At 50.0% G+C, this 24,269-nt stretch overlaps 2 protein-coding genes across 7 annotated transcripts in view; one reads left to right on the top strand and one right to left on the bottom strand.

Moving 5' to 3' along the window:
• Positions 1–8,972, bottom strand: part of XPR1 (xenotropic and polytropic retrovirus receptor 1) — a 134,492-nt gene extending 125,520 nt beyond the window's left edge. Inside the window, exons 1-2 of the mRNA XM_027462506.3 lie at positions 8,575–8,972; positions 2,747–2,798 (exon numbers count right to left, since the gene is read on the bottom strand). Of these exons, the coding sequence (XP_027318307.2) occupies positions 2,747–2,798; positions 8,575–8,643 (121 nt within the window). The 5' untranslated portion in view covers positions 8,644–8,972. The remainder of the gene's footprint in view (positions 1–2,746; positions 2,799–8,574) is intronic.
• A 5,491-nt stretch (positions 8,973–14,463) lies between these two features.
• Positions 14,464–24,269, top strand: part of ACBD6 (acyl-CoA binding domain containing 6) — a 72,299-nt gene continuing 62,493 nt past the window's right edge. For 2 of the 6 annotated variants that reach the window (XR_011811067.1, XM_072041876.1), the window contains exons 1-3: positions 14,464–14,707; positions 19,634–19,698; positions 20,038–20,134. Coding sequence is in view for 5 of the 6 variants with exons in the window: in XM_072041876.1 (XP_071897977.1) it covers positions 14,513–14,707; positions 19,634–19,698; positions 20,038–20,134 (357 nt within the window). In the remaining variant the exon portion in view is untranslated. The remainder of the gene's footprint in view (positions 14,708–19,633; positions 19,699–20,037; positions 20,135–24,269) is intronic. The other 4 variants (XM_072041877.1, XM_072041878.1, XM_072041879.1 and 1 more) reach the window with 3 other exon arrangements.

Genomic DNA, 24,269 nt, shown 5'->3' on the forward strand with positions numbered 1-24,269 from the left:
ACAGTAAGCAGCCTGCAGCAGAAATCGAAGGAACTCATTCACAAATCCTGAATTCCACGCGTAGCAGAGCAGCGTAAAACCTAGGGACAGCCTCCGTTTTGGCACACAAAGCTCCCTTCACGGCCTGATGTACTGGCTGAAGATTAGCCCTACGATACATCTAAGGTAAATCGAAACCAACCGCACACGTCCACAGCATATGGGATCAACGAGATCAAATGAGTTTTAGTTAAACCAGGCTAAAATGAGATTTACGCTAGGCTCACGCGGGGTAGGTGGGTTTTAGTAGCACCCTCCTGTAGTTTCTGTGCTAAGCTCAAAGGAACAGAAAAGCATCAGCTGTAAAATCCACGTTAAACTGGAAACATGCAGGCCAACAGGCAGCCCCTGGCAATACCTGCTCCAGCCCTCTGAAGTACCAGGAACCTGCTCCATCTGCTCTGGCAGGGATGAGGGAAGCGTTTTGGGCACAGCCTGCATGCAGTCGCACGGTAACCCCAGCATAAGGCTTCGCTGAACCACGCAAACCTTCCCTGCAGCTGCAGCTGATGGCAAGACATCTGCCAGCCTGTTACCTCGGCGCTCCCATCAGCAATGGGTGGATGAAGGATCCTCAGATACAGCTGCCCTTGCAGATCCAACAGCTCAACCAGACCTGTTCAAACAGCCTGGTCCTGACCTAAGACACGCTCGATTTTTAGAGAGGGAGCCAGAAAATAAGATGCAAACCAGATTTTAAGCAGAGAGGAAAAAAGGGAGGGAATTAGCACACTGCAAACAGACAGAAACAAAAACCAAGCCACCCTGCACGCACTTAGCTAACAAGAGGTGCAGGAATTAGGATAGCTGCTCTCTACATAAAAGCAGCTCAGGCAAGACAGAGACAAATCTGAGCAGTTCAAAACAGTTTGGATCACTTTGTTCTCTACAGTACAGAGGAAGAGATCTGATCTCGAAATAATGAGCAGAAGATGCTTCTCATAACTAGCGCCATGTTAAGTCATTATTCTCCTTTTTGTTGATGTTTTGAAAGCATCAAAGCGGCAGAAGCGGGTTTAAATTTTAACATTTAAAAACCAACATGAAGCATATTAAACCTTTTTGTTCTTCCCTTCCCGAGCATGTTTAGACACAAACATTACAGTACATACAGAATATTATATCACAATGAGCAAGGGAAAAAAAAGACATGAGTTACCCCACGGCAACCCCAGTGCCCATGGGGCAGGCCCTGCAGAAGATGCTCGACCTCTCCTGCAGGACCCGAGGAGGTGGCTCACACGTCTCTCATCCCAACCGATCCCAGGAGCTCAGTTCCACCTGGAGCTCAGAGGCCAAGCCGCCCTGAAATTCCAGCAGAACCCAGTACATCATCCTCAAACATCACACCACAAAGTTGCATTTGCTCCCACTGTTGATAACGCACTGACATTCAAAAAAGAAGCCCTGTAAATGCTCCAGTCTTCTATAAAATTGATGCTGTGTTATTTTTTCCCCTCAACAAAACCAGTAAACTGTCTTTAGGAGTTAATAAAGATGGTCAGTTTGGCCTACACAAAACATAGAAAACATTTTGTGCTGCCTGGGGTAGAGATCCTCCAGGTTTGGGGGTTTTTAGGCAACTTTGTCACTCAGAAAAATACAAGCAGGGCTTCCCCTTTCTGTCAGTGTATTTTTTGCAAGCTGCATTTGTGTTTCCCAGAGCCCACACATTTTACTCATGTATTTCAGATTATGCCAGCACCACAACCACCTGCTGGTAGAAGTTCAGTTCCCACAAGTTAAGAGTGAAGGGTACGACTGATTTAACAAAATAAGAGGACTGAGACAAATAAGCAGCCAGGTGTCAGGTTAAATCTAAGAGTTACACCTGTCTGAGCATTGCTTCAAGGAAGTGTTCAGCTCAGACTGCACCTCTGGAAGGCATCACTAAATATTGCCCCATCACAGCCCCATTCTGTCTATTAACCATCACAATTGTAAAAATCTCATAAAAGAGCAAGTAGAGTTAAACCCCAAAAAACAGTATTCCACATCCAACTGATGAAAGCACAGAGGTTAAAAACAGTTTGAAATCCACGTGAAGGTCAAATAAGTAGGGACCGAAGCAACATAAGCTATTCAATACTTCAAAGACAACAAAAGGAAGAAGAGAATAAGGCTGTAAAGGACTCTGTGGAGAACTACTGCACTTATCACTTAAACTACTCAAAATGCAGAGAGCTTAAAACCATATGCTGTATTAAAGTCACTTATCTAGAGGATTCAGCGGCAATAAACACATTCAAACACAAAATATACTCATGCCAACGTACGAGAGGTAGCACAGCCTTCAGGGAGCACCCGGGACGAAAGGATGAGACTCTCACAGCTCCAGCCACGGGTGACACACCAGGAGCCAGCGCCTCTCCAGCACAATTACCTCCCGAAGCCGCTAGCTGCCCAGGAAAACAAAGGTCTATTCTCAAGCGACGAGGAAAGTACTTCCACCAGTGAATGTCCTTATAAGCAAGAGGAATCCAGCTGTTGGAGTCCCAAGCTCTACAGAGCCATTTATTGTTCTGGTGACAGAGGACAAAGAGTCCTAACAATCAAAAATAGCTCGCAGGCTGTGAAGGGCCAAGCGCTTGCCCATCAGTGCATTAAGTTTACCAATTTTGGAGGACTGGGGACAGAAAAGTAACACTACTGTGTGCCCGGCATCCAATGCCAAGACAAACACGACTCTCAGTTGCAGCTCGCTTACCTTCTATAGAAGGGGCCTCGTCCACAGCTGCATACAGCATCTCCTTCAAAGCCTGGAGGGGAGAGAGAGAACAAGGAACGCTGTCAGCATCAACAACAAAAAAAAATTACATTGTTTTGATACGTCTGTTTGAAAAGAAAAGCAATTAAAGTCCTTTTATCCCTGCAGACTGACACCCAGAGCTAGGGAATGTGATGTCAGTGCTGTTACACGCATCTCTGGTAACAAAAGAAACATGCGCTCGGGTTTACCGACTGCTTCAAAGGCCTGTTACCTTGCTAATCGACACCATTTATTCCAACCGTATTTCTGAACATCTCCCTTTGGAAGAAATGTTTCCCAGCTGGTAGGATGTTAAAGGTTTCATGAAAAAACAAACTGTGAGGTGACATAGAAAGGAGTTTGTGAAGAAAAACGGAGGAACAGCAGCGGCAGGGATTTAGCACTGGTACAGAGTGCAGTCGTACAGGAATGCACATCTATCCTGAGAGCTGAAGAGGAGCTGATGGACCAGACCAGGCAGCCACAGAAGGCTGCCTCTGGAGGAGGAGGACACCAAAAAGGCACGGCCAGCAGAGGCCAGAGCTGCTAGCCAGGCCCTCGCCCCGTGGAGGCGGCAATGTGCTGCTCCTGGGGATGGCCAGAGCCAAGGGCTAAAGGTGTGTGCTGCTGCACATCACAAGAGCATGCAGGAATCAAGCGACTTGGATCCTGTGGCTGATGGAGTAACTCCAAATGTAATTTTGGAACTGGGGACAACTAGGAGAGGACCATTCCTACTGCAGGACGTTGGTTTACACAGATGCCACCATCACTTGGAGCAGAGAGGCATCTTAACTCACATAGAGAGCGCGAGCCTGCTTTGCAAACACCTGCTGCAAGACTTGTGTTTTATTCCTGGACTTTTGAACCTCCAGCAATCTAACCCACAAAAGCCATTCGGGTCTTTCAAGCTTCCTGCCACTGCCTCCCATTACCCAGCAGGTCCCAGAGCTCCACAATCCATCTGCTTCTTGTGCCCCCCTCCCTCCCCCAGGGCGAACATCCCAGCCTCTAACAGTTGCCCTAACACCCCCATAGGGGAAAAAACCCCACGCTCAGCAAGTAGAAGCTCAGCACTGTTGTAATGTGGGTTATGAGCCTGCTAAGTAAATATAAGGTCTAAAGGACAGGGCTGTTTATCACAGGCTATCATAGGTGGCCGCTGAAACAGGCAGCTCAGCCATCTCTCAAAGGTCTCGTTCCCAAGTCCACAGAGGTCTCAACAAAGGTCACTTGCATAATTGTTTTCCCAGCTAAGCCGTGGCTGAATGATCCTCATTCCAGTGACACGGCTCTGTCCTTCCCTCGGTCCCGTTTCCATTCCTCCTTCCTCCCGTGACTCACCGCCCGCAGCGCGTGACCCGCTTCCACGCATCGACTGGTCAAAAAAAACAACCCCAAACCAACCACAAGCTACCTTCCCCTTTTCCACCCTGCTTGTCATCCTTGCCTACCTATAACTTTTTCCACAAACCAGTGCCGCATGAGACGGGAGAAACAACCCCAAAGAGACAGCAGGTGGGAAGCCACCCCACACCCCGTAGGGGCAGCGCGCTTCCAGCACCGCTCTCACTGCCCCTTAGCAAGGAAGGAGCAGAGATCCCTTGGGCACCAGACCCGACACCACAAAAGCTGTTCCAAAAAGCCACTCATCGCCGTCAGCTTCACATGTTTAAGAATTACTCCTCCAGGCCTCACATGAACCAAAAACGTGGGGTGGTTTGGGTTTCATTGTTGTTTTTTTAGTTGTGCTTCTGATACACCTTGTAGAAACTCACCTAAACATATATCAGACAACAAAGCAGAAAGGAAACGCTTCAAAATGCGACTGCCAAGCCAGGGCAGTGAACAAAATTCAAGGACAAAAGCCTTCAAAGGCTGGAACAAAGCAGCTGGTTTAAGTGACTGGCTTGCAGGCTGCTAATGCTCTCCTAAGCTCGTCCGCTAGCACCCAGAAGGACAACTAGTGAAATAGCACAACAGATTTGTGTCAGGAGGTGGCAAGCTTGGGTGCGAACTGCCTATCATGAAGCCCTGTTTGAAGAGCAGAGCTGGCCACGTCCCAAGAAATGAGAGACTGCTCCTGGAAGAGGCTGAGGACGAGCAGGCTACGCGCACCGCGCGGCGGCTTTCGTTTTCCACGCCTACTTCCCCCACTGCAGGCTTTGTCGCAGAGAAATGATTCTTAAAACTTCACAACCTGCTTCCCCTACCAGAGGGGGAAAGGGGTTAACACCCGAAGTCTCTGTTAGAAGGGAGAAAGAGCCACCTGCTCCTACATCCTACAACATCTCCCATCAAGTTCAGGCCTGGAGCAACTGTTCCCATTCTCCTCCTTCCCCAGAGGCATTAAACACTTGTTTTTAAACATCAGCTAATTGCTTTTTTCTCTAGAACCCCCCACAGCAGGGGGGTTGGAATTAGATGATATTTAAGGTCCCTTCCAACCCAAACCATTCCACAATCCTAAGAACTCTTCCCCAAAATTGGTGGATGCTTCTCAGCCTTCCCTGCTCCAGCAGAGCGCACAGCAACGAGTTAAACACGTGGGGAAACAGAAGTGTGAATAGACTACGTGCTGAAGAGACTTCTAAGAGCTCACTAAAGAGACTTCTGCACCCAGATAAACAAATTCAGGCCAGATAAACTGACATGAAACTGCCATCTGGCAACTGTAAAACTCCAGCAAGCTCCCAGCAGACTGACAGGCACGCACACACTTGTGTCGGGAGGCCTGAGCAGACTGAGCAATGCTCTCCTCCTTCTCCTGCAAGCACTTCAGAGAGGTACGCACAGGCAGAGGAAATTCGCATTGTGATTAAGGATAAACAGAGGCCTGGATATCCAACGATTCCACCGCATCTACAAATGCGCATTAAAGGCAGAAAAGAATGGGTTTAGAAAAAAAAAAAGCATCAGCTGAAACTAATCTGAGAGTCACCTTAACTTGTTCAATTCTGTGTTAAAAAGTAAATTCTGTTGTCTGACACAAAGATGCGATTTTGTTTCGTCTCATGTTTTCACACCAAAGGAATCAAAGAGTAAAGGAAGATTTCAAAACCTAAGGTTTTAAGGCAAGAAGCAGTGCTAGAGCTAGCCTTTACCCTGCTGGGGACACCACCAGCTCTGCAGACAACAGGGTGCCAGACACCTCAAGCCAAGGCGCTTGGACCTGGCCTCAGCACAGAGAGGGCAGCAGCTGCAAATCTAAAAATCTGAGCAATCTTTAGAATGAGAAGTCAAATCAAGTCAGCCGAGGTTTCTGTAAACACTGTGTTAACGCTCTCTCAGTCACGGCCCCTGTCTTTGTGAAGAGCTGAATGAGCCGGAGCAGTATGCATCATCATTCTTCTTTTTCACATGCCAACTGCTCTTTCTTAAAAAGCAGGCACACAGCAATGGCACTGCAGCACTTTTGCTGAAAAAAAATAAGAATCCAAGCTATAGGTATCAAAGTAGATCTTTTGCCTTGTTTAGAGAGGGGAAAACCCATTCATTTTCATTAAACGCTTCCACGGACCAAGTACCCACCCCAAGGCTGGGCAACTTGGGCGCTTCCTACAATCACAGTTACAGTAATTAAACAGGTCAGTGTTTGAGGGAAAGATCGCATTACTGATAAGAACTCAGAGGGCTGTAAATCACTGAGGACCATCTGAAAGTGAAACTACACATTCAGATTTTCAAAACATCGCCTCATCCTTCTTCTTGACATCATCAGCAACAGATTACATCGTCCTTCTAGTCTGACTGGCCATTTGTGCAAGGCAGAGCTCCTTGTAGCCTCCCTTGTCTTCAAGCCAGAGCCTTCTCACCTGGAGAGGACCTTGGGGTCTTACAAGACTTAGGGGCTGTGTGAAAGCCACCTGCTCTCCGAGGGAAAAAGCTACACACAGAGTTTAAAAATCAGAAGACTACATGTGAGCCTTATCAACAGAATGCTTTGAAGACAACTGCTATTCCATCTTCCAGTCCTTTCATTATCATCCTAACATGTCATGGTAAGTCCCTGCAAACAGGACTGATCTTTTCCGAGTTAAACACAATGGGATCTCTAACTCCAAAATGGAAACTGCTTGCTGCTTTAATTAAGGAGAAGATATAAACTGTCAAATAAAAAAACACATTAAGATATTTCAATGAATTATACACTTTTTTTTTTTAAATTACTACAATGCAACTATAAGAAGTATTGCATACAAATAACGAAAGCAACATCTGCCAAGCAACAGCTTGGCCTTTCTCTTGACAAAGGAGGGCTGCGTGCTTCTTGCCTCGAGGCTCACCAACAAGTAAACCAAGGTAGCGCCGCGCTCCACACGACCACCAGCCACTGAATAATAAATGCCAGCCCATTGCACTACTGGAATATGCATGAGCAGCAGGCTGACTCACGTCCAGACAAAACAAAGAGTTTTGAAACTTACTACTAAAAGTGAGGGTGGGGTTTTTATTTTAATGCCCTCAGTGTTCAGCTAACTGTCCAACAAGAACGCTATGTTTGGAAAGAAAAACATCTATTAAGGAAGATTTTACTGAAATCTACCTTGATTTTGAACTGGGATGGGGGAAGGGAGAAGGAGAGAATATCAGTGTCCTAGTTAAAACATCTGAAAATTAACCTCCCGTAATGAAAGCAGCGGCCAACGCGCAGCAGAGTTCTTCGCGCATTAATTGAGGTGTCATAGTTCGCTGGGTCTCCTTCACCCTCCCTCAGCTTCCATCTGGTCAGCCAGGAGCGCAGCCTTCTGCACATCTTTTTCCCCTCCTTGACTTCCCCTCCAGCCCCACCTCTGATCCTTCCCTTCAGACCACATTCAAGTTTTCTGCTCCCAAAAGCAGAAAACAACCCTGAGAGCTCTCACAGAGAAAACCCATCAGAGACCTGATGCAGAATTAGTCTGGCACCGTACTGAGACAATGGGGTCCCTCCTTCGCAAAAACCCATGCGTTACTCAGGCAGCTCGTTCTGCAAACAGCTCAGGATGGATTTGTTCTAAAATAAAATCTGCCTGCACTTTTTAAGCATCTATTCCTTTGCTCTCAGGTAATGGAAAACAAAGGAGTGGTGAAAAGGGAAGATATAAACTTTTAGAGTCCGACAAGAATCACACAGCAAGCTGAGATAAACACGGTTTCCTTGCGAGAGCAGACAGCTTCATAGGGATGTGAGACATAAATCACTATTAGGGTCCCAGAGAGAAAACCCCAGCCCTTGAACGATAACAGGCACCGAGCGTTTTTTTGCCTGGCTCAGCAGGTCAAGCAGCCCGCTGCCGACAGCTCCCCTGGAATCAGCTTTCAGGTTTAATTATTACTCGTGGGGATGACCGGTGCTGCTGGGGAGAGCGTCTCTGAGCCCGGACAGTGCAATAAGCAGCGGTTTCAGCGGGGCTGACAGCCTCCTGAGCACCAGCCCAAAGCCCAAAGCCTTCAGCGGGACGAAGCTCGGGCTGAGGTGTCAGCGCGACCTTCCCACAGCAGGCAGCGGGGGCTGCGGGGGGGCTGGAACCGAGCCCAGCACCCCCTGAAGGAGCTGGGGGAGGCTCGGGGGGAGCCCCCGGTACAACGGGCACCCCGGGAAGGTGCCACCTCGGGGTTATTTCTGCTCCACCCCATGCTCTGCTGACCTTCCCGCTAGGCCGAGAGGGTAGCGGGGAAAACGGAGGAAACTGCGCCCAGCCCCGAGGCCTCCCCCCTCACCCCTCAGGGCCTCCCCCCCCCCTCAGGCCCGCACCCCCCTCCCGGTGCCTCCGCCGGTGGACGCGGGCAGGGGCAGCCCCCACCTCATACTGGATGTACTGCTTCCGCCACTCGGGGGTGATGTGCGCCGCCAGGTGCTCGGCGAACTTCATCCTGCCGCCTCCTCCTCCTCCTCCTCAGTCGCTCCGAGCCTCCTCAGCGGCTCCTGGCCGCCACCGGGCCGCCGCCGCCGCCGCTACTGGGGGGCGGGGGGGGGCCGCCGCCGCCGCACATGGGCCCCCGCCCGCCCTCCCCGCCGCTCCTCAGGCCTCAGGAGCCGCCGCGGGACTTCCTCAGCTCGGCTGGGCTGGGCTGAGCTGGGCTCGGCTCTGCCCCGCTGGGCTCGGCTCAGCGCCGCCCCGCTGCTGCCGCTACCGCCGCTCCCTGCCCCGCTGCCGCCGCCACAGCCGCCGCCGCCATCTTGGCGCCCCTCCGCCCCGCCCCGCCCCGCCCCGCCCCGCCGCCGGCACGGCCGCGTCGCCACGGCAACCGCCCGCCGAGGGGCGGGGCTTAGCGCGAGGGGGCGGGGCTTGGAGCGGCCCCGCCTGCCGCTCGCCTCAGCGCTGGGACCGCCCCCAGGCGCGGGGCGGGAGGGGGGGTTTGGGGGGTTTTTGTCTCAAAAATTGGCCCTGGGGCTGTGTGGGAGCACGGAGCACGGCACCCAGGGGCCGTAGTGGCACCTCGCTGCTCCAACCCCTTCCCATGTGTACCACGACTCTCTCCGTGCTGTTTTGGCCAGGAAAAGATAAAAACACCAGCGTTATTCCCTATTTTTTCACTTTTTTTTCTGATTTTTTTTCGCTTTTTTTGCTTTTTTTCGTTTTTTTTTTTCTTTTTTTTTTTTTGCTTTTTTAAACCGACAAGGCGGGAGTGGGCTCTCCGCCAGCGCAGTCTGGCACTTGCTTTGTGGAGAGCATATAGAAGCGTTTATAAATAGCCTGTTTTTCTTCTCAAAATACATACTTTTAGAGATCCTGCATTGCTGGGGAGAACGAGTCTTCAAAAGAGGCCGGAGAAAAAGAGTACTTCAGAGGGCAAACCACCCGGCAGGACACCGGCTGGCCTCCCAAAAGCTTGGTTGGGCACAAGCCCCGCAGCCCCTAAGCATCACCATGGGCTTCCCACTGCCCCAAAACCCCAAAAAAGATCACAAAACGGAGTATTAGGGGGTTATGGAAATGGGATAGACAAATGTGAGCTACACAAAACGAAGAGCGGCCAGGTTCACATCCCAAAACAAATGTTTTTTCACACAGACATGTCAGGAGATGGGAAAGGAAATGGATGGGGCAGGAGGCTGAGCAAAGCAAGATGGAAACGGAGCTTTTTGATTATATTTTTTTAGCTTCACACCAAACAAAACACTGTCAGTCAAACAAAAATGAGATTTCTCCCGTTATTTGCAACCTCTGGACCACCGGGCGGCCAAGACATTGGCTGCTTCAGGGAGAAGCCATCGGGGCCATTTGTATGCACCGCGGTGCAGGAGCTTCCAGAAGGAGGGAATCAATGTTTTATTGATATCTACAAAAACTATATGGCAGCTGCACTAATTACATGCTTTTCTCCCAGATCCCCTTTGCTGCATGCGAACAAGAGGCCAGCCTGCAGGTAGAACCTGCGAGCACGGCACGCGTGCCTCCAGCCCTCCACCATCGACAGGCGTCTCCCATGGCACAACGAGGCAGCCTTAATTACCCCTTTTCTTTGTCTGCTGTGGAAAAAAAAAAAAAAGGAATGTAAGGAGGGCTTAGCTCGGAAGGTGGTTGCCATATCCCACACAGGCAGCTGAGCATTTTGGAGCCTGGAGGCCATGTCCTCACTGCCTCCGTCCCACCCCAAAGGCTCTGTGGTGCCTTGCACCTTCTCCCATGCCTGCTGCAGGTCGGGTGGGAGGATCAGGCCCTCCGTGCAGTTGCTCCTGAAAGAAAGGCAAGGAAAAACTGAGCGAAATCGAGCCGCAGGTGCTAGAGCGGGGAGAGCGTCATGGCCTCTCACCATGGAGACCAGATGGAAAGCGAGCAGAGGCCTCGTGCTTCAGATAATTTGTCTCAAATACTTTGTCAAGCCCGTAGCTGTGCAGACAGAGCCAGTCACACGCAGGACATCTCTATGTCCCCAGCCCCAGGCACACGGTGCCAACCTCCTGTGCCTACCTCCTCGTGTTGCCCCCCTCTCTGCCTCACTTTGCCCACCTGTGAAATGGGCGGAGGGGGCCAGGGCAGGCTCAGGCCGGGCTCCCGGGCACACAGTGCTGCCAAGGTGGCCAAGATCTCCTTACGGGACACGGCGCTGCCATTTGCTGCTGCGGGGGGTGGAGAAGGGAGACGGACTCGACAGCTGTGCCCAGGGAAACTTTCCACCCGCGGTAGCTGCCAGGCTAAATATACTTTGGGACGGGACCCCCGCGGCCACGGCGGGGACAAGGGGAATCTGCCAGCCGCGGGGCCACCCCGCCTGGCAGCTGCCAGGGATCTTGCATCAGCATCCCGTGTATGGTCCCCTCCCCGCTGGCCTTGTCCCCATGCTGTCCTCTCACCCCAGGGCAGAAATCCTGGGGGGGGTGGAAAGGAGATGGAGATAGCCCCTAAGGTGCTCGTTCTGCTGGGGATGGGGATGGAGAGGGCAACACAGCAAGGGGCAAGGGACAGCGGGTGCTGGCGACCCTTTTCATGGGGGTGGGTGTGTGGGAGCTGCAGAACCTCTGCTCCCAGCTTCAGCCCCCCCAAAACCCCGCTGCGCTCCCCGAGGGCCGCAGCCGGGCCGCCAGTGCCCCCCAGCGGCAGCGGGACCCGGCCGCGGCGACAACCGCGGTGCCCGGCCCCACGCGTGGCACCGGGACACGGAGCGGGGAGCTGGGAGAGGGGAAAAGTTGGCAAAGGTCCTAAAATGCTTGAGAAGTGTTAGGGGAGCCCCTGGTGTCAATGCAGTGGCTGCTTTCCCTCTGTGATCCTAACAGGCATTTGCAAACCAGCAGGGAGAGGGTTTGTGCCAGCTTATGTAAACATACTTATCTATCGATCTATATATGTTTATACATGTATATGTATGTATGCATTTCAATAAATGTATATATAACACATATATCTGGAACAGAAGTCCTGTGAGCAGTGGCTAAGGGAACTGGGCTGTTTGGGCTGGGGAAGAGGAGGCTCAGGGGAGGCCTCATTGCTCTCTGCAACTCCCTGAAAGGAAGGGGTGGGGAGCTGGGGGTCGGCCTCTTCTCACAGGTAACTAGTGATAGGACTAGAGGGAACGGCCTCAAGTTGTGCCAGGGGAGGTTCAGGTTGGAAATTAGAGAAATTTCTTCTCAGAAGAGCAGTCAGGCACTGGGACGGGTTGCCCAGGGAGGTGGTGGCGTCACCGTCCCTGGGGGTGTTTGAGGAGAGGTTGGACGTGGTGCTTAGGGACACGGTTTGGTGGGTGACATTGGTGGCAGGGGGTGGTTGGAGCAGATGTTCTTTCCCACCCTCAGTGATTCTATGATTCCATGATTCCATTCACACCTAACTGGTTCTGTGATGGTATCCAACCAACAGCCAACTTGGGGCTTTCCTCTCGATGGGGGCTTCCACTCTGCCCCCAAGAGGGTTTTGAGGAGAACCGTGCCACGGCTGCCCAGCTTGGATGTGGCTCTGGCCACGGCTCCTTCTCACCGAGACACTCAGGGCACGGCCCAAACCACGGGGGGCTCAGGCCCACCGCCCTGCTGGGCACACAGACCCCCGTGTGGGCTGCAGCGGCAGCAGCAGGCTTCAAGGCTGGACACTCCAGAGGAAGCCGAGCCCAGGGCAGTTCTCCACCCCACGAGCCCTCAGACATGCCCTTTGCTGTGCCTCTTCTCCTGTCACTTCCAGGGAACGGGCCGGTGGGCCTCAGCTTCCGTGGGGACAGACCCCAGGGAAAGGGCGCTCTGCATGATTATGCCTTGCGCTGCCAGATGGAGGCCAAAGCTGCCGTTATGGTGAGGAGCCTCAAGCGCCTCCACCAGCTCCGCCTGCAAGAGCTCGGGCTCCCACTGCCAAGGAAGAAGGCACAAAACAAGGACAAGAAAAGAAGAGCCCCCTGGAGTACCCCCAGCAACAAGCCCTTGGTCTTAGGACCTCCAAGGCCCGTGCGAGGGCAGGCATCGCACCGGGAAAGGATGCAGGGGGAATGAAGTGCCTGCCTAATAATTCTGGCACAGCCTTTTCACCCATCCGACAGTCAGTTCTCTTCAGACTGACAGCGAGCCAGTGAGGCAGGACACCCCTCAGCCCTCCGAAGGCTCCTGTGCTGAAGGCACCTCCCCTGACAGCTGGATGCCAACATCGCCCTGATCACCACCCTGCATGGGTGCCACCAACATTGCCAGCTGTCCCCTGGTGGGCTGCCCGTGCCCAGCCAGCACAACACCAGCGGGGAATCGACATTCATCTCATGAGGGCCTCCGAGGAGAGTCCCCTTTTGCACCCTCCCAGAGGCACCGCTGGGGCTGCTGGCATCCCAAAGGACGTGGCTCTGCTTCGTTGCTCCACAGAGGACAGCAGGAGCATGCGTGTGCAGTGAGCTGGCTGGGGGACTCCTGGAAATCCCTGCTGGTGGCAGACCACTTCTCCCAGCTGAATAAAGATCATCCTTACAGCAACTCATGTCCTTTGGTACCAAGGGGCTTGGGGCACAGGCACACGGGAGGCAGTGGGGCAAGTGAGGGCTGCTGCATGCAGGTGTTAGAGAACACACCTGCAGAGGAATGAGGGAGCTGGGCTGGGAGAGAAGAGCTGTGAGGTGCCCCCCAGGCCCCAGCAGGAGAGACCACATCCTGGCAGGGTGCCAGTGTCCCGCTGAGGTTTCCTGGGGTGCCCATGGCCCTGGGAGCTGGCAGTGGCTGGTGAGTTCTCAGGACCCTGTGAGTCATGTCCCTGGGGGACTAATTCCAGACTAACTCCACTCCTCCTTCACAACACTTTACATTTGAAGGCTCTGCATAGGGACCTGGAAAGGCTGCATCAATGGCAGAGGCCAGTGGGATGAGGTTGAACATGGCTAAGTGTTGACTCCTGCGCTTTGGCCACAACAACCCCATGCAGTGCTACAGGCTTGGGGCAGAGTGACTCAAAAGCTGTGCAGACCAAAAGGATCTGGGGGTGTTGGTCGATGCTCACCTGAACATAAGCCAGAAGTGTGCCCAGGTGGCCAGGAAGGCCACCGGTGTCCTGGCTTGTGTCAGGAATAGTGCAGCCAGCAGGGCCAGGGAGGTGACTGTCCCCCTGTACTCAGCTCTGGTGAGGCCGCACCTCGAGTGCTGGGTTCAGCTTTGGGCCCCTCACTACGAGAAGCACATCGAAGCCGTGGAGCGTGTCCAGAGAAGGGCTGTGAAGCTGGTGAAGGGCCTGGAGCACAAGTCCTGTGAGGGGCAGCTGAGGGAACTGGGGGTGTTTGGGCTGGGGAAGAGGAGGCTCAGGGGAGACCTCATTGCTCTCTGCAACTCCCTGAAAGGAAGGGGTGGGGAGCTGGGGGTCGGCCTCTTCTTGCAGATAATTAGCATAAGGACTTGAGGGAACAGCCTCAAGTTGTGCCAGGGGAGGTTCAGGTTGCAAATCAGAAAAATTTCTCCTCAGAAGAGCAGTCAGGCACTGGGACGGGTTGCCCAGTGAGGTGGTGGAGTCACCGTCCCTGTTTGAGGAGAGGTTGGACGTGGTGCTGGGGGACATGGTTTGGTGGGTGACATGGGTGGCAGGGGGTGGTTGGAGATGACTGTGAAGGGCTTTTCCAGCCTTAACCCACAACATGCAGCCCGGGCTCCTGCACCAAGCTCAGGATGCGGCTGCCAAGCTCAGCCTCAGCTCCGGGCGGGCCGTCAGCCCCTGTGCCTGAGGCGCTGAGGGCGGCGGGCCCCGAGCTGTCCCGGAACGTCCCTTCTCGGCTCGTTTTTCTCCCCGGGCCGCGGTGCCGCCGTACCGGGCCCGGGCGGGGCGGTGCTGTGCGGGCGGAGCGGCCGCCATGGCGTCGCCCTCGGGGGCGGCCGGCAGCGGCGCTGAGGGGAGCTCGGGGGACTCGGGGGGCTCGGAGCCGGCCGGCGGCCACCACGACCACCACCTGCCCGCCCTGTTCGAGCAGGCGGCCGAGCGGCTGCCCGGGCTGCTGGGCGCCGCCAGCAAGGAGCAGCTGCTCTACCTCTACGCCCGCTACAAGCAGGTGAGGCCCCGGCCGGCTCCTCGCCCTCACGGAGAGCCCCTCGGTGGGGCTGCGAGGCAGCAGGGACGGGCTCGGGCCCTGCTCTGTGCTGGGTGTCCGCCTGCCGGGCTCCCCGTGCTGAATCCGTGGGGTTTGGATGCGGCCCCGTGAAGGATGGGGCTGTTTGTGGAGCCCCATTGAGGCGGGTTGGTGGTTCAGGGGGTTGCCAGGGCATTAGGCTGTAGGGTTGTGGAATGTTTTAGGCTGGGAGATGCTCCTCAGGTGTCCCACCCAACCTGGACCATTCATGATTGTGGGGTGCTCTTGGTGGTCCTGCTCGGCGGGGGCTGCTTTTCACGGGTCCCTCACAACCTCAGTACTTCTGTGAGGGACCCTTCCCCTTTCACTGACACCTCTCCCGTTCAGCCCCTGAGTATCAGCAACTCAGGGATGTGCCATGAAAGAGCAACTTTCCTGCTCCTCTGGGAGAACTGATGTCAAACAAAAGCACCAGTTAAGGTGCAGAGAGCTGTAATTGGCTCACCTGGAGAAACAGAAGAGTTAAAACTTGTGTTGCACGTGGAAGATTAAAGGGTAAAAACTTGAACCTGAGTCACCTGTATGGCAAAAGATTGCCCAGAACCGAATCCCACCCGTTTGGGTTAATAGTTGAAGTTAGGTGCGTACATCTTCCCTGTGATTTTCCTCCCACACTGAATACCCTCATCTGGCTACTGCCACTGAAAAGCATTTCTATTTTTTTTGGTGTAATATTTAATTATCCACCAAGCTGGTGGCTCCCAGGCTGTGGTCTGTGGGCCATGAGTTGTACACAGCCAGTCTGTTGAGAACAAACTGGCCGCGTGAGGCTCTGTCTTGAGGTTTTTCTGGTGCCTGTTTTTTTTAAACAGGTCTCCAGGTTTCATCCTCCTCGTAAGAAAAAGGAGGGGAAAAAAAGTGCCAGGAAAACTTGTAAGAACAAAGACCACGATGAGAATGAGGTGAAAAGAAAAGACTTTGGTGCAAATGCTTTGTAAGTGTCCCACTTGGAAAAGGGGAAGTGTCACTGATGTACTTCTCTGTGAGTGTCAGCAGACTCTAGAATATTTATTAGGGTTGTCTCTGTAAGAGCAATAAAGTATTTAATGTTTCAGTTAAAAGTGATTAAAATGGGAAACTCTTTCACAAGGTTTGATACCAGGCAGAAACAGCAGCAATTAGCACTGGCAGCACCGATGTCCAGTCCCCTCCAGCCGAGGGGCGCTTCTATCCCCTCTGCCTCTGTCCCTCTTGTCCCCGGCCAAGAGGATGCACGAGAAGAACCCGCCTGCTCCTTGCTTCGGGGCTGTGTCAGCTCCCTGGTTTCTGTGCCTCCGGTGCCAGCTCTCACAGCTGCTGCAGGATTAGGATCTGCTAACTTGGACTTTTGCAGCGTTTGGGGCTTTAAATCAACGTGATGGCGCTTAATGCGAGTTTTCTCTCTTTAATTACAGCAGCCGTAGCAGCATGCGTAATGGGCTGCTAATATATTACGCCGGTGGGCAGTGGTATTGCTCGCACACAAAAGGTGCTGACTCAGATCTGTCCGCTGCCCTTGATTTGGCACCCTTGTCTTTCCTCTGCGCGGTGTTTTATGTCGCTCAGGGCTTTGATTTAGGACGCAGCGCCGTCATAAAAGGGGTGGCAGTAACAGCTGAGCTCTCTGTTAAAATACTGTATATTATTTATTTCCAACTGTTTGGGTATATAACCGTTTTCCTGGGATTTTATTACCTTTTATTGGAGGCCATTTCAGGGTTTTATTACTTTTCTCTCTGATTTTGTTTATGTGTCAGAGACTTGAAAATAAGGGAATTGCTTAGTTGTCACCTCCAGTGAGCTTTTTAGAAGATGTTGCTGGCTTTACGACTCAGGGGAAGAACAGACTGCTTGGCAGGGCTCTCGCCTGGGACCTGTTTTGTTTCTCCCCCTGCTTTTGGGCAAATCTCTCGTCCTGCCTGCCTTGAGCCTGCAGCGGTAAGGTGAAGGTGGTGGAGCTTGTCTGTCTGCTGGGAATGCCAAAGAGGGGGGCTCGGGAGCTGTGGTGATGGAGACCAGTACAGCATTTGTCTTTCAGAGAAGGCAGCGGGTCCAGAACCTCCCTGGGAGTGACCAGAGGCTGGGAAAGCCGCCCATCAGCAGGATGCTCTGGGCTGCAAACCCAGTGCTGCTGGCAGAGGCTTGTGCTGCCCCTGGGGAGGGTAAACTTAAAGATTTCTGAGCAGCTGGGACTTCCCGCTGCATAAACGTGTTACTTGAAAACTTAGCACACAGCAGTTTGTTCCCCACCACCAGGAAGAAAAAAATAAAACAGTTGTGATGTAATGAGCAAGGAGAACCTCGGGTTTTTTCACGGGACGGCCCAACAGCTGAGTTTTTATCTGGTGGTACACAGCACTGACACATCTCTCAGTCTGTCCAGGAGCTTTTCTGAACATCGTGACCTCCAGCCGTCAGGTGAAGCCATCAGCCAGGGCTTCTAAATTTCCCTTTTGGCCACAAACACAGACACAGCCCGAGCAGAGCTGCCTGGGTCAGCTTTTTGCATGGTTCAGGAGTATATTTAGCTAAAAATCCCCTTCCTCGGCTACTGGGCTCCAGTCTCCCTTACCATTAGGTTCCTGTTTGGCTCCTGCTGCATTATGGAGTCCTGCAGCAGAAAGAAGGAAGCCAAGAATTTTTTTCTTCTTCTCTCCAGCAAAAGCACTGCAAGCCTTTTTAATATATCTCAAAATAGCAAACAGGGCACACGCGTGCTTTTTTTTTCCTCCCATTCTTGATGGATGAAATTTAACTACCGTTCCTTGATTTGTATTGCTATTGATGTTACTAACAGTCTTTTCAGTGCTGGAACAGCCTCTGAATGCCAAATCTGGAGAAAAGGAACTGCCGTCTTGTTTTGATGATGGCAGCGAACAATTAATATTAAAAAAGATGATATTTCTTTGATCTGGCTTGGCCAGATCTAACTGAAGAGTTGCCAGGCAGGCATTTTCCACCCAGATAATGAATTCGCATTTTATTTCCGTGTTTCTTTTGTTTTATGGAACAAGTGGTCCAGTCCATATCTGAGCACAGGAGGAGAGATTTACAACACAAATGAGCCGTGACTGATTTACAGGGCTTAACTGTTGCTCGTCCTCTCCCCCAATTCTCCACGAAATGCAACGTGTTGTTTTAAAGACCGGCTGAGATGCCCTGATGTGAAAGGACTGCTCGCCAGGAGATGGTCAGATGTGCAGAGCATTAATTTCAGTTAGTCCCTCATCTCCTCTAGCACTCGAAATGAAAACATGGTGTAACTAATAAATATCTCTCGGCGTGGGCACGCTCGCTCTAAGGCCTGATTAATGATTCCCATCCTCAGCAGAAAATCCCCACCCTGCTAAGGTGAAGAATTGTTGGTTGATTTAAGCGCTTCACCTGCCTGAACACTGGAGCATATTTCATTTACAAATAGAAAATAACGGGGGGATGCAGTTCGGTGTTGCTCAGCTAACAACGTGTTTGGACAGCAGCCTTTGCCCACCTCCAGGCCGTGCCTGCCTGGTGGGCCAAGGATTTCTTGGCCTTTTGTTATCCCTGCAGGACATGCACTGCTTTCCTTAAGCTGAATGTAAAAAAAAATTAAGACAAATCCACGCTTTGTGTAAGTCCGTTCCCTTCCACGGTGATATTTTCATTTCAGTTGGATCCGTTTTGCTGAGACAGCTGTGTGCCGAGGGCTTTATTCTGTAAGAGGAAGGGGCGCTGATGGCAGCCGGGTCTGGTGAGTCCTCACCGCGTTCACCAGCAGGCACAGAGGCACGTTCATGTCTAAATTCTCCTGAGCTGACTTTCAGGAAAACGTTACCATGTCTCAGCCTTCTCACTGCTCTTCCTGAGACGATCTTATCACCAGATGCCTCTCAGCAGCGTGCTTGTGCTGTTGGAGCTGCGGGCAGGGGAAGCCTTTGTCCGTCCTCTCCGTTCACTTCTGTGGGTGAGCTCGTAACGGAGATAGGGCTGCCAGACCCTACTAAAATGAAAGAAGCAGCTTTGTGTGTCACATCAGCACGCCTTTATATGAAAACCCAGCTGAGGCCCCCTGGTGCTAAGTCCATTTCACGCTTTTACGTCGGGATCTGCTTGGGAACCTCGTCAGTTCTGGTATTTCTGAACTAGAGTGGAGCCAGAGAAGCGCACGCCTGATTCTGCACGCCTCTGCTGTGGCGGTACCCATCCCCTAAATCTGGTGTGGTGCTATTCCTGTTACTTCCCCCTTTCCTCCTTTTCACTTGTGCCTCCTCGTGCCAGCCCGCTTCGTCTCGGGCGGTTCTGCTCAGGCCTCGACTTGTTCCGCTCGCGGAGTGCTTCCTGTGCAGCCAGATGCCTCGGAGCTGATTCAGAAGCTGCTTGGCGTTCCTTCCCCCTGACTTCGTCCCCTTGCCTTCCCGAGGACCTTGAAAATAATTAAGCAAAGTCTGTTTACTCAAACTTGGTGCGGAAGCAGGTGAATTTCATCCTTAATGAATAATCATCTCTCTAGAAACCCTAATCAACAGATTTTTTTCTTGATACTGGTGGAGAATGAGGCATTTGGCTGAGTAATAAACATAACATTAAGTGAGAAATCACTTGCTGGTGATCCCTGTTGGGTAATGCATGCAAAAGAAATGAGCTGCCTAACAAAATTGCTTCCCTTGCATCACACAAAGCAAGCACAGCGATGCAGAGGTAACTGTGTAGTAATTGAGAGTGCTAAAACAAGGGTAAAACACAGCTGAGTTGGGTGTCAGTACTTTCCCTCAAAAACTTTTCATCTGGCACAAGAATAAAAGGACCCAGAGCCATCCAAACCTGGTATTTTCTTAAGCAAGTTCCCTTCTCTTTGGTTTGTTCTAACAGAAGGAAATTTCTTTTCTTTAGGTGAAATTCGGACCCTGTAACACTCCAAAGCCAGGCTTCTTCGATTTTGAGGGGAAGCAGAAATGGTAAGAGGAAATGCTTGTAAACCCTGCATATTTCAGGCTCTAGTTTGTGTCGCATCTTGTCTCCTCTGTTGACAGATTACAGACAACTTAGAGGAGGTAAAATTTAGAGTGTCTGCCACAGGATGGCTTTTGTTTAAAAGACACTTTTGTATTGGAGTGCTGCACTGGCAGCAGTCATGGCTTCACTGAAATGTTGGCTGCTTCCAAGTGAATGGAAGATGGCTTTGCACCCCCTAAAATCATATATGTGATTCCGATTGCCATGTTCCACTGTTCACACTGTAAAAAGACATTGTGCTGTCTCCGAGTGGCTCGCTGATATCTTGCTCTCTGTCCTAGGGAAGCCTGGAAAGCCCTGGGAGACACCAGTCCTCATCAAGCTATGCAGGAGTATGTGGCTACAGTGAAAAAACTGGACCCCAGTTGGAACCCACAGGTAGGAAATATGAAAACACTGTTTGGAAAACAAACCCACATCTGTGTCTTTTCAAAGCCAGCAACGGTTCAGCTGCACACAGACTTCAATTGCTGCATAGGAAACTTCATTCTGAGCAGGTCAAACTGTAAATCCATTTTAAAACTCCCCTTTTGTTAAGACTGAAACTTGAAGAACCATCTTTTTCATTCGTAATTATCTTCATTACAGTAAGCACATGCGCAGGGTTGATTTGGCTGTAGTGATCTAATTTATTTTGCTTTTATGGGTTCATGCTGTATTTAGCATGTAAGGATACTTTTTATCCTTTTCTCATCTTTGTCTTTTCAACTACTCTTTAAATGTTGATCAATACAAAGTAATCTCCATAAAAGTGATGTGAACTGAATGATCAATTCTGAAAATGTTTCCTTTTTGTTTCGATACAGCAAATTACCAAATCTGATTATGGTTAGGTGCTCCAACATAACAAGCGTATTTTTAAGCCCTGTATGTGTTTGTTATAGGGAGATTGTACTGTCATCTTAATTAATCTGCCTTTCATCTGCCAGGTTTATTACTTGATTGAGTATTTAAGGATCTCTCTCTGTTTATAGACTGATTTTTATATAATTTTTAAGAGGATTGGATTTTGGAAAAATACTGCTTTTAACTGGAGTTAGAATGGAGATATTTTACTAATAGCAAAATGCTGAACGCATAGTAATTTCTTTGCACAGTAGGAAATTGATTCTTTTTTTGTCCTGCACTTTGGAAGCAAATACTAGTCTGAGCACCAGCCTATGAATCAAGAATTTGATTCTCAGTTGTCTTCTGGTAGTGCTCTTCAGTCTTAAGAGTAATTATATTCTTTACTAGCTCATGTTCCGTGGGTTTGATCCTGCTTTTGCAGCAGGTGTTGTTTAGAGAGAACCCTTTTTAATATCTTTGGGAAAAAGTTTTATGTGCTGTACAGTGCGGTTAGCAAAAATCAGCCACATGCTGTGTGAGTTCTTGTCTGATCTAAAATGGCCATACAGGAATATTCAGAATTCTACCTAAATTTTAAAAAATTATGAGGAAGCTACCCAGCAGCATAAAGTGAAACATCCTGAATATTCGTTAAACATTGACCAAAAAAATGAATAATTCTTGAACCTTTTGTGTGTAGAGCTTGTGTTTGTTTTGTCATCATGCATGATTTTTCATGCATGATGACAAGTTCAGCTTGGGATACTCTTCTCACTTCATTGCTTCAGAGAAATACCTTTTTCAGAGGCATCACCTTCAGGTTACAAAGCTGTCAGCTAGGAAAGTGAAATAATCTAGTAGTTTTCAGATCTTTTTTTAAGAAGCCACATAGCAAACAAGGAATAGTTTGCAGTGCTGCTCCTCCTCTCTTCCCCTAAGGTGAGGAATGAATGTGTGAGCATGTTTCTTCTTTTGCATACCCTCTGTCCCCAGGACTCAGCAGAAACTGGACCATGTGGGGTGACGCTATTGCAGCAGCGTGTTTGCTCTTTCGTGTGTTGTGCTGTCCTCCCTTGTTTATGGGTGGTAGATGCAAGAAGTGTGGGTTTGCAGAATTAAAGAGCAATGCTAGAGCTTGAGCAGAATCTTCTGTGTCAATAACAGGGCTGAAGGCGTCTGAGTGGTTTAAAGATGTGTGATTTTCTTCCTTCAAATGCTTTTCGTTGCAGCTTTTCAACATATAAGTTTATCTCACTCATATAACCATGTATTTCTTGACCTTTTGAAACCAGTGATTTTCTCCTTGGTGTAGTCTCAGTGCATGGCATTATCTGGTTTACTGTTCCTTCACCACTGCACAGGTACCGTGCTTCTTGTCCTTATCCCTTTTCCCCTATTCCTTGCCTATTCCTAGCTAGAAACCTGTTAAAAGAGCTGTGAGAGCTTTACACTGAAGGAATGTGCTCAGCTGCAGAAAGGCTTAACAGGAAGCTAAAAGAGCAGAGAATGCAATTTAAAAGTTAGCATTAGAGCACACATGGCTTTGGATTCTTTAAAAGATTCCATCTGTCCTTCCTACAATATTTTCATTTTAATTCCACTAGTCTATAACCAAAATCCTGCCAGGATTCTTCTTGTTCTTTGATCTGTCTCATGCTGCAATTTTTTTCCTACCACATCCACCTTGTGGAGCCACGAGAGGGAGCTCTGTTCTTTAAAATGACGGAGGTACATGCAGTCGTGGGGCAGTGATGGAATAATAGCTATTGGAGTCTTCAAATTTCAAATTGGATTTATAGAAAAGATCTGTAGGAACATTACGAGGTTCTTCATCACTGTCATTGTCTCCTTTCCATGTTCACCTGCTGAATTTCTGAATTGCTCTTGTGTTCTATAGATTATGAATGAAATACTCCTAGTGTTTGGTAAATGTGATATAAAGCTTGGTACAAATTGGAAAAGTTCAGCTTTTGGATCATTACAGATGGCAGGCAGCAATTAGAGTACGAAGCTGTCACATTTCTCATTGTGTAGCTTCATGAATTTTGCTGTTGGAAGCTGTCCCAATATTACCTGCGTATTTTCTCTTCAACTGCTCACTTTGTTCCTTAAAGTCGTTCTTGTGTTATCTTCAATCCTTCTCCTCTCTGGTTTCATGTATTTGCAAAGGGCGTTGATCCTTGTCTTGATCCTTTAGTACTAACTGTGCAAAATGTAAAACTTGGGAGCACCACATAGATAGATAGACAGATAGCTTCCCCAACAGATTTGTTACTGCTCTGTGGCCTTTGGGTTGTCCATTCCTAATAAATAAAATGGAAATAAATGCAGTGGTTTTCGTGCTGTCTCAACATATCCACTTCTTTCACTTTTCTTGATTATTCCTTGATTCATTCCTTCACGTTGACCTTGCAGTTTCTCAGTGCATTGAACTTTAGTACGTTTTCAGCATCAGACTGCTCTAATGTAGTAATTTTTCTTTGTTTTCAATGGGGACAAAACCAAAGTGAACGTGTACTGATGCAGCAGGAGCATCCTGAATTCGCGTTCAGAAGCACTGAGAACACCACGAACAGGCAAAATCCGACCACCTTCTTCCTGTTCCTACCTGGAGGCTGGAGCACCTGCAGTTACAGGAGACAATTGAATGTGGAGAGGCAGTGCCCACAGCTATTTCCTGCTGTGTGAAGCTAGAATGCTGCTTTTGACAATAGTGGTGCAGCTGTTGGGTCATCTCCATGGCCATTTCCCATGTTTTAGCTTTTTCTTCGTCCTTGCCACCAGCAGGCCATCTGGTAGTCATGCCTCATCTCTTCTATAAGAACTTTTGTCTAAAACCTAGCAAGGAAGGAGATGTTTAAAATAGCAGATATAACAAAGTATATTGAGATAAGTTATCTTTACGTTCACAAAGCTGCTGTATTTGTCTTGAACCCAGAAGTCTATAACCCCTGATCACAATTGCCTTTCTGGATGTTTTTGCAGTTGGATCTCCCTGTTGGCATGGTCTTCTGAATTTTTTTTGTTGTAGGTGGTTTTGCTCCTTTTCCCAAGAGCAGCTGTTAGGAGGTCAGGATTCAACTCCTGTCTTGATTCTTCTCTTGGTGCCATCTACCTTCGTCATCTTCTACCTTTTAGCACATCTTTTGTTTCTTGTTCTTTCTTCTGAGTCATTCCTTTTAGTCTGGAGTTCCAGGCAGTGAAAAGGTAATTGCTTGGACCAGCTCAGCTCCATTTACATATTTCAGAGACATCACCTGTCCTTAAAGTCTATTCACTCTTTCTCCAGAACACAGAATAATTTATGAAGCAATTCTTTTGTGTTCTCTATTCTTAAACAGAAATGTTTTATGCCGTCAACACATCTGACTGCTTCAGAGAGGTGTATGTGTCCTGGCTGCTTCGCTTCTCATACTTTCACCTGTCGTATTCCTGCCTCGCTGGCAGCAAATGCCACGTTGCTTTCTGTGGCTTTTGCTGATGTGTGCAAGGGTTCAGCAGCGATATCCAGCTGCTCTCCTGGCCAGCCACACGCCCCTTATTGCCTACCCCCATCCCTCCCTGCATCATGCTGGGGCTCTGCAGTACCTATTCTCAGGGTGTCAGCAGTGGTTTGGGTGATGAGGGAGATCTCAAACTGAGTTCTTCGCATCTCCATGCGATAACTTTTCTCCTGTACGTCGCT

Source organism: Anas platyrhynchos, chromosome 8 (assembly GCF_047663525.1).
Source record: "Anas platyrhynchos isolate ZD024472 breed Pekin duck chromosome 8, IASCAAS_PekinDuck_T2T, whole genome shotgun sequence".
NCBI classification, from domain to species: domain Eukaryota; kingdom Metazoa; phylum Chordata; class Aves; order Anseriformes; family Anatidae; genus Anas; species Anas platyrhynchos.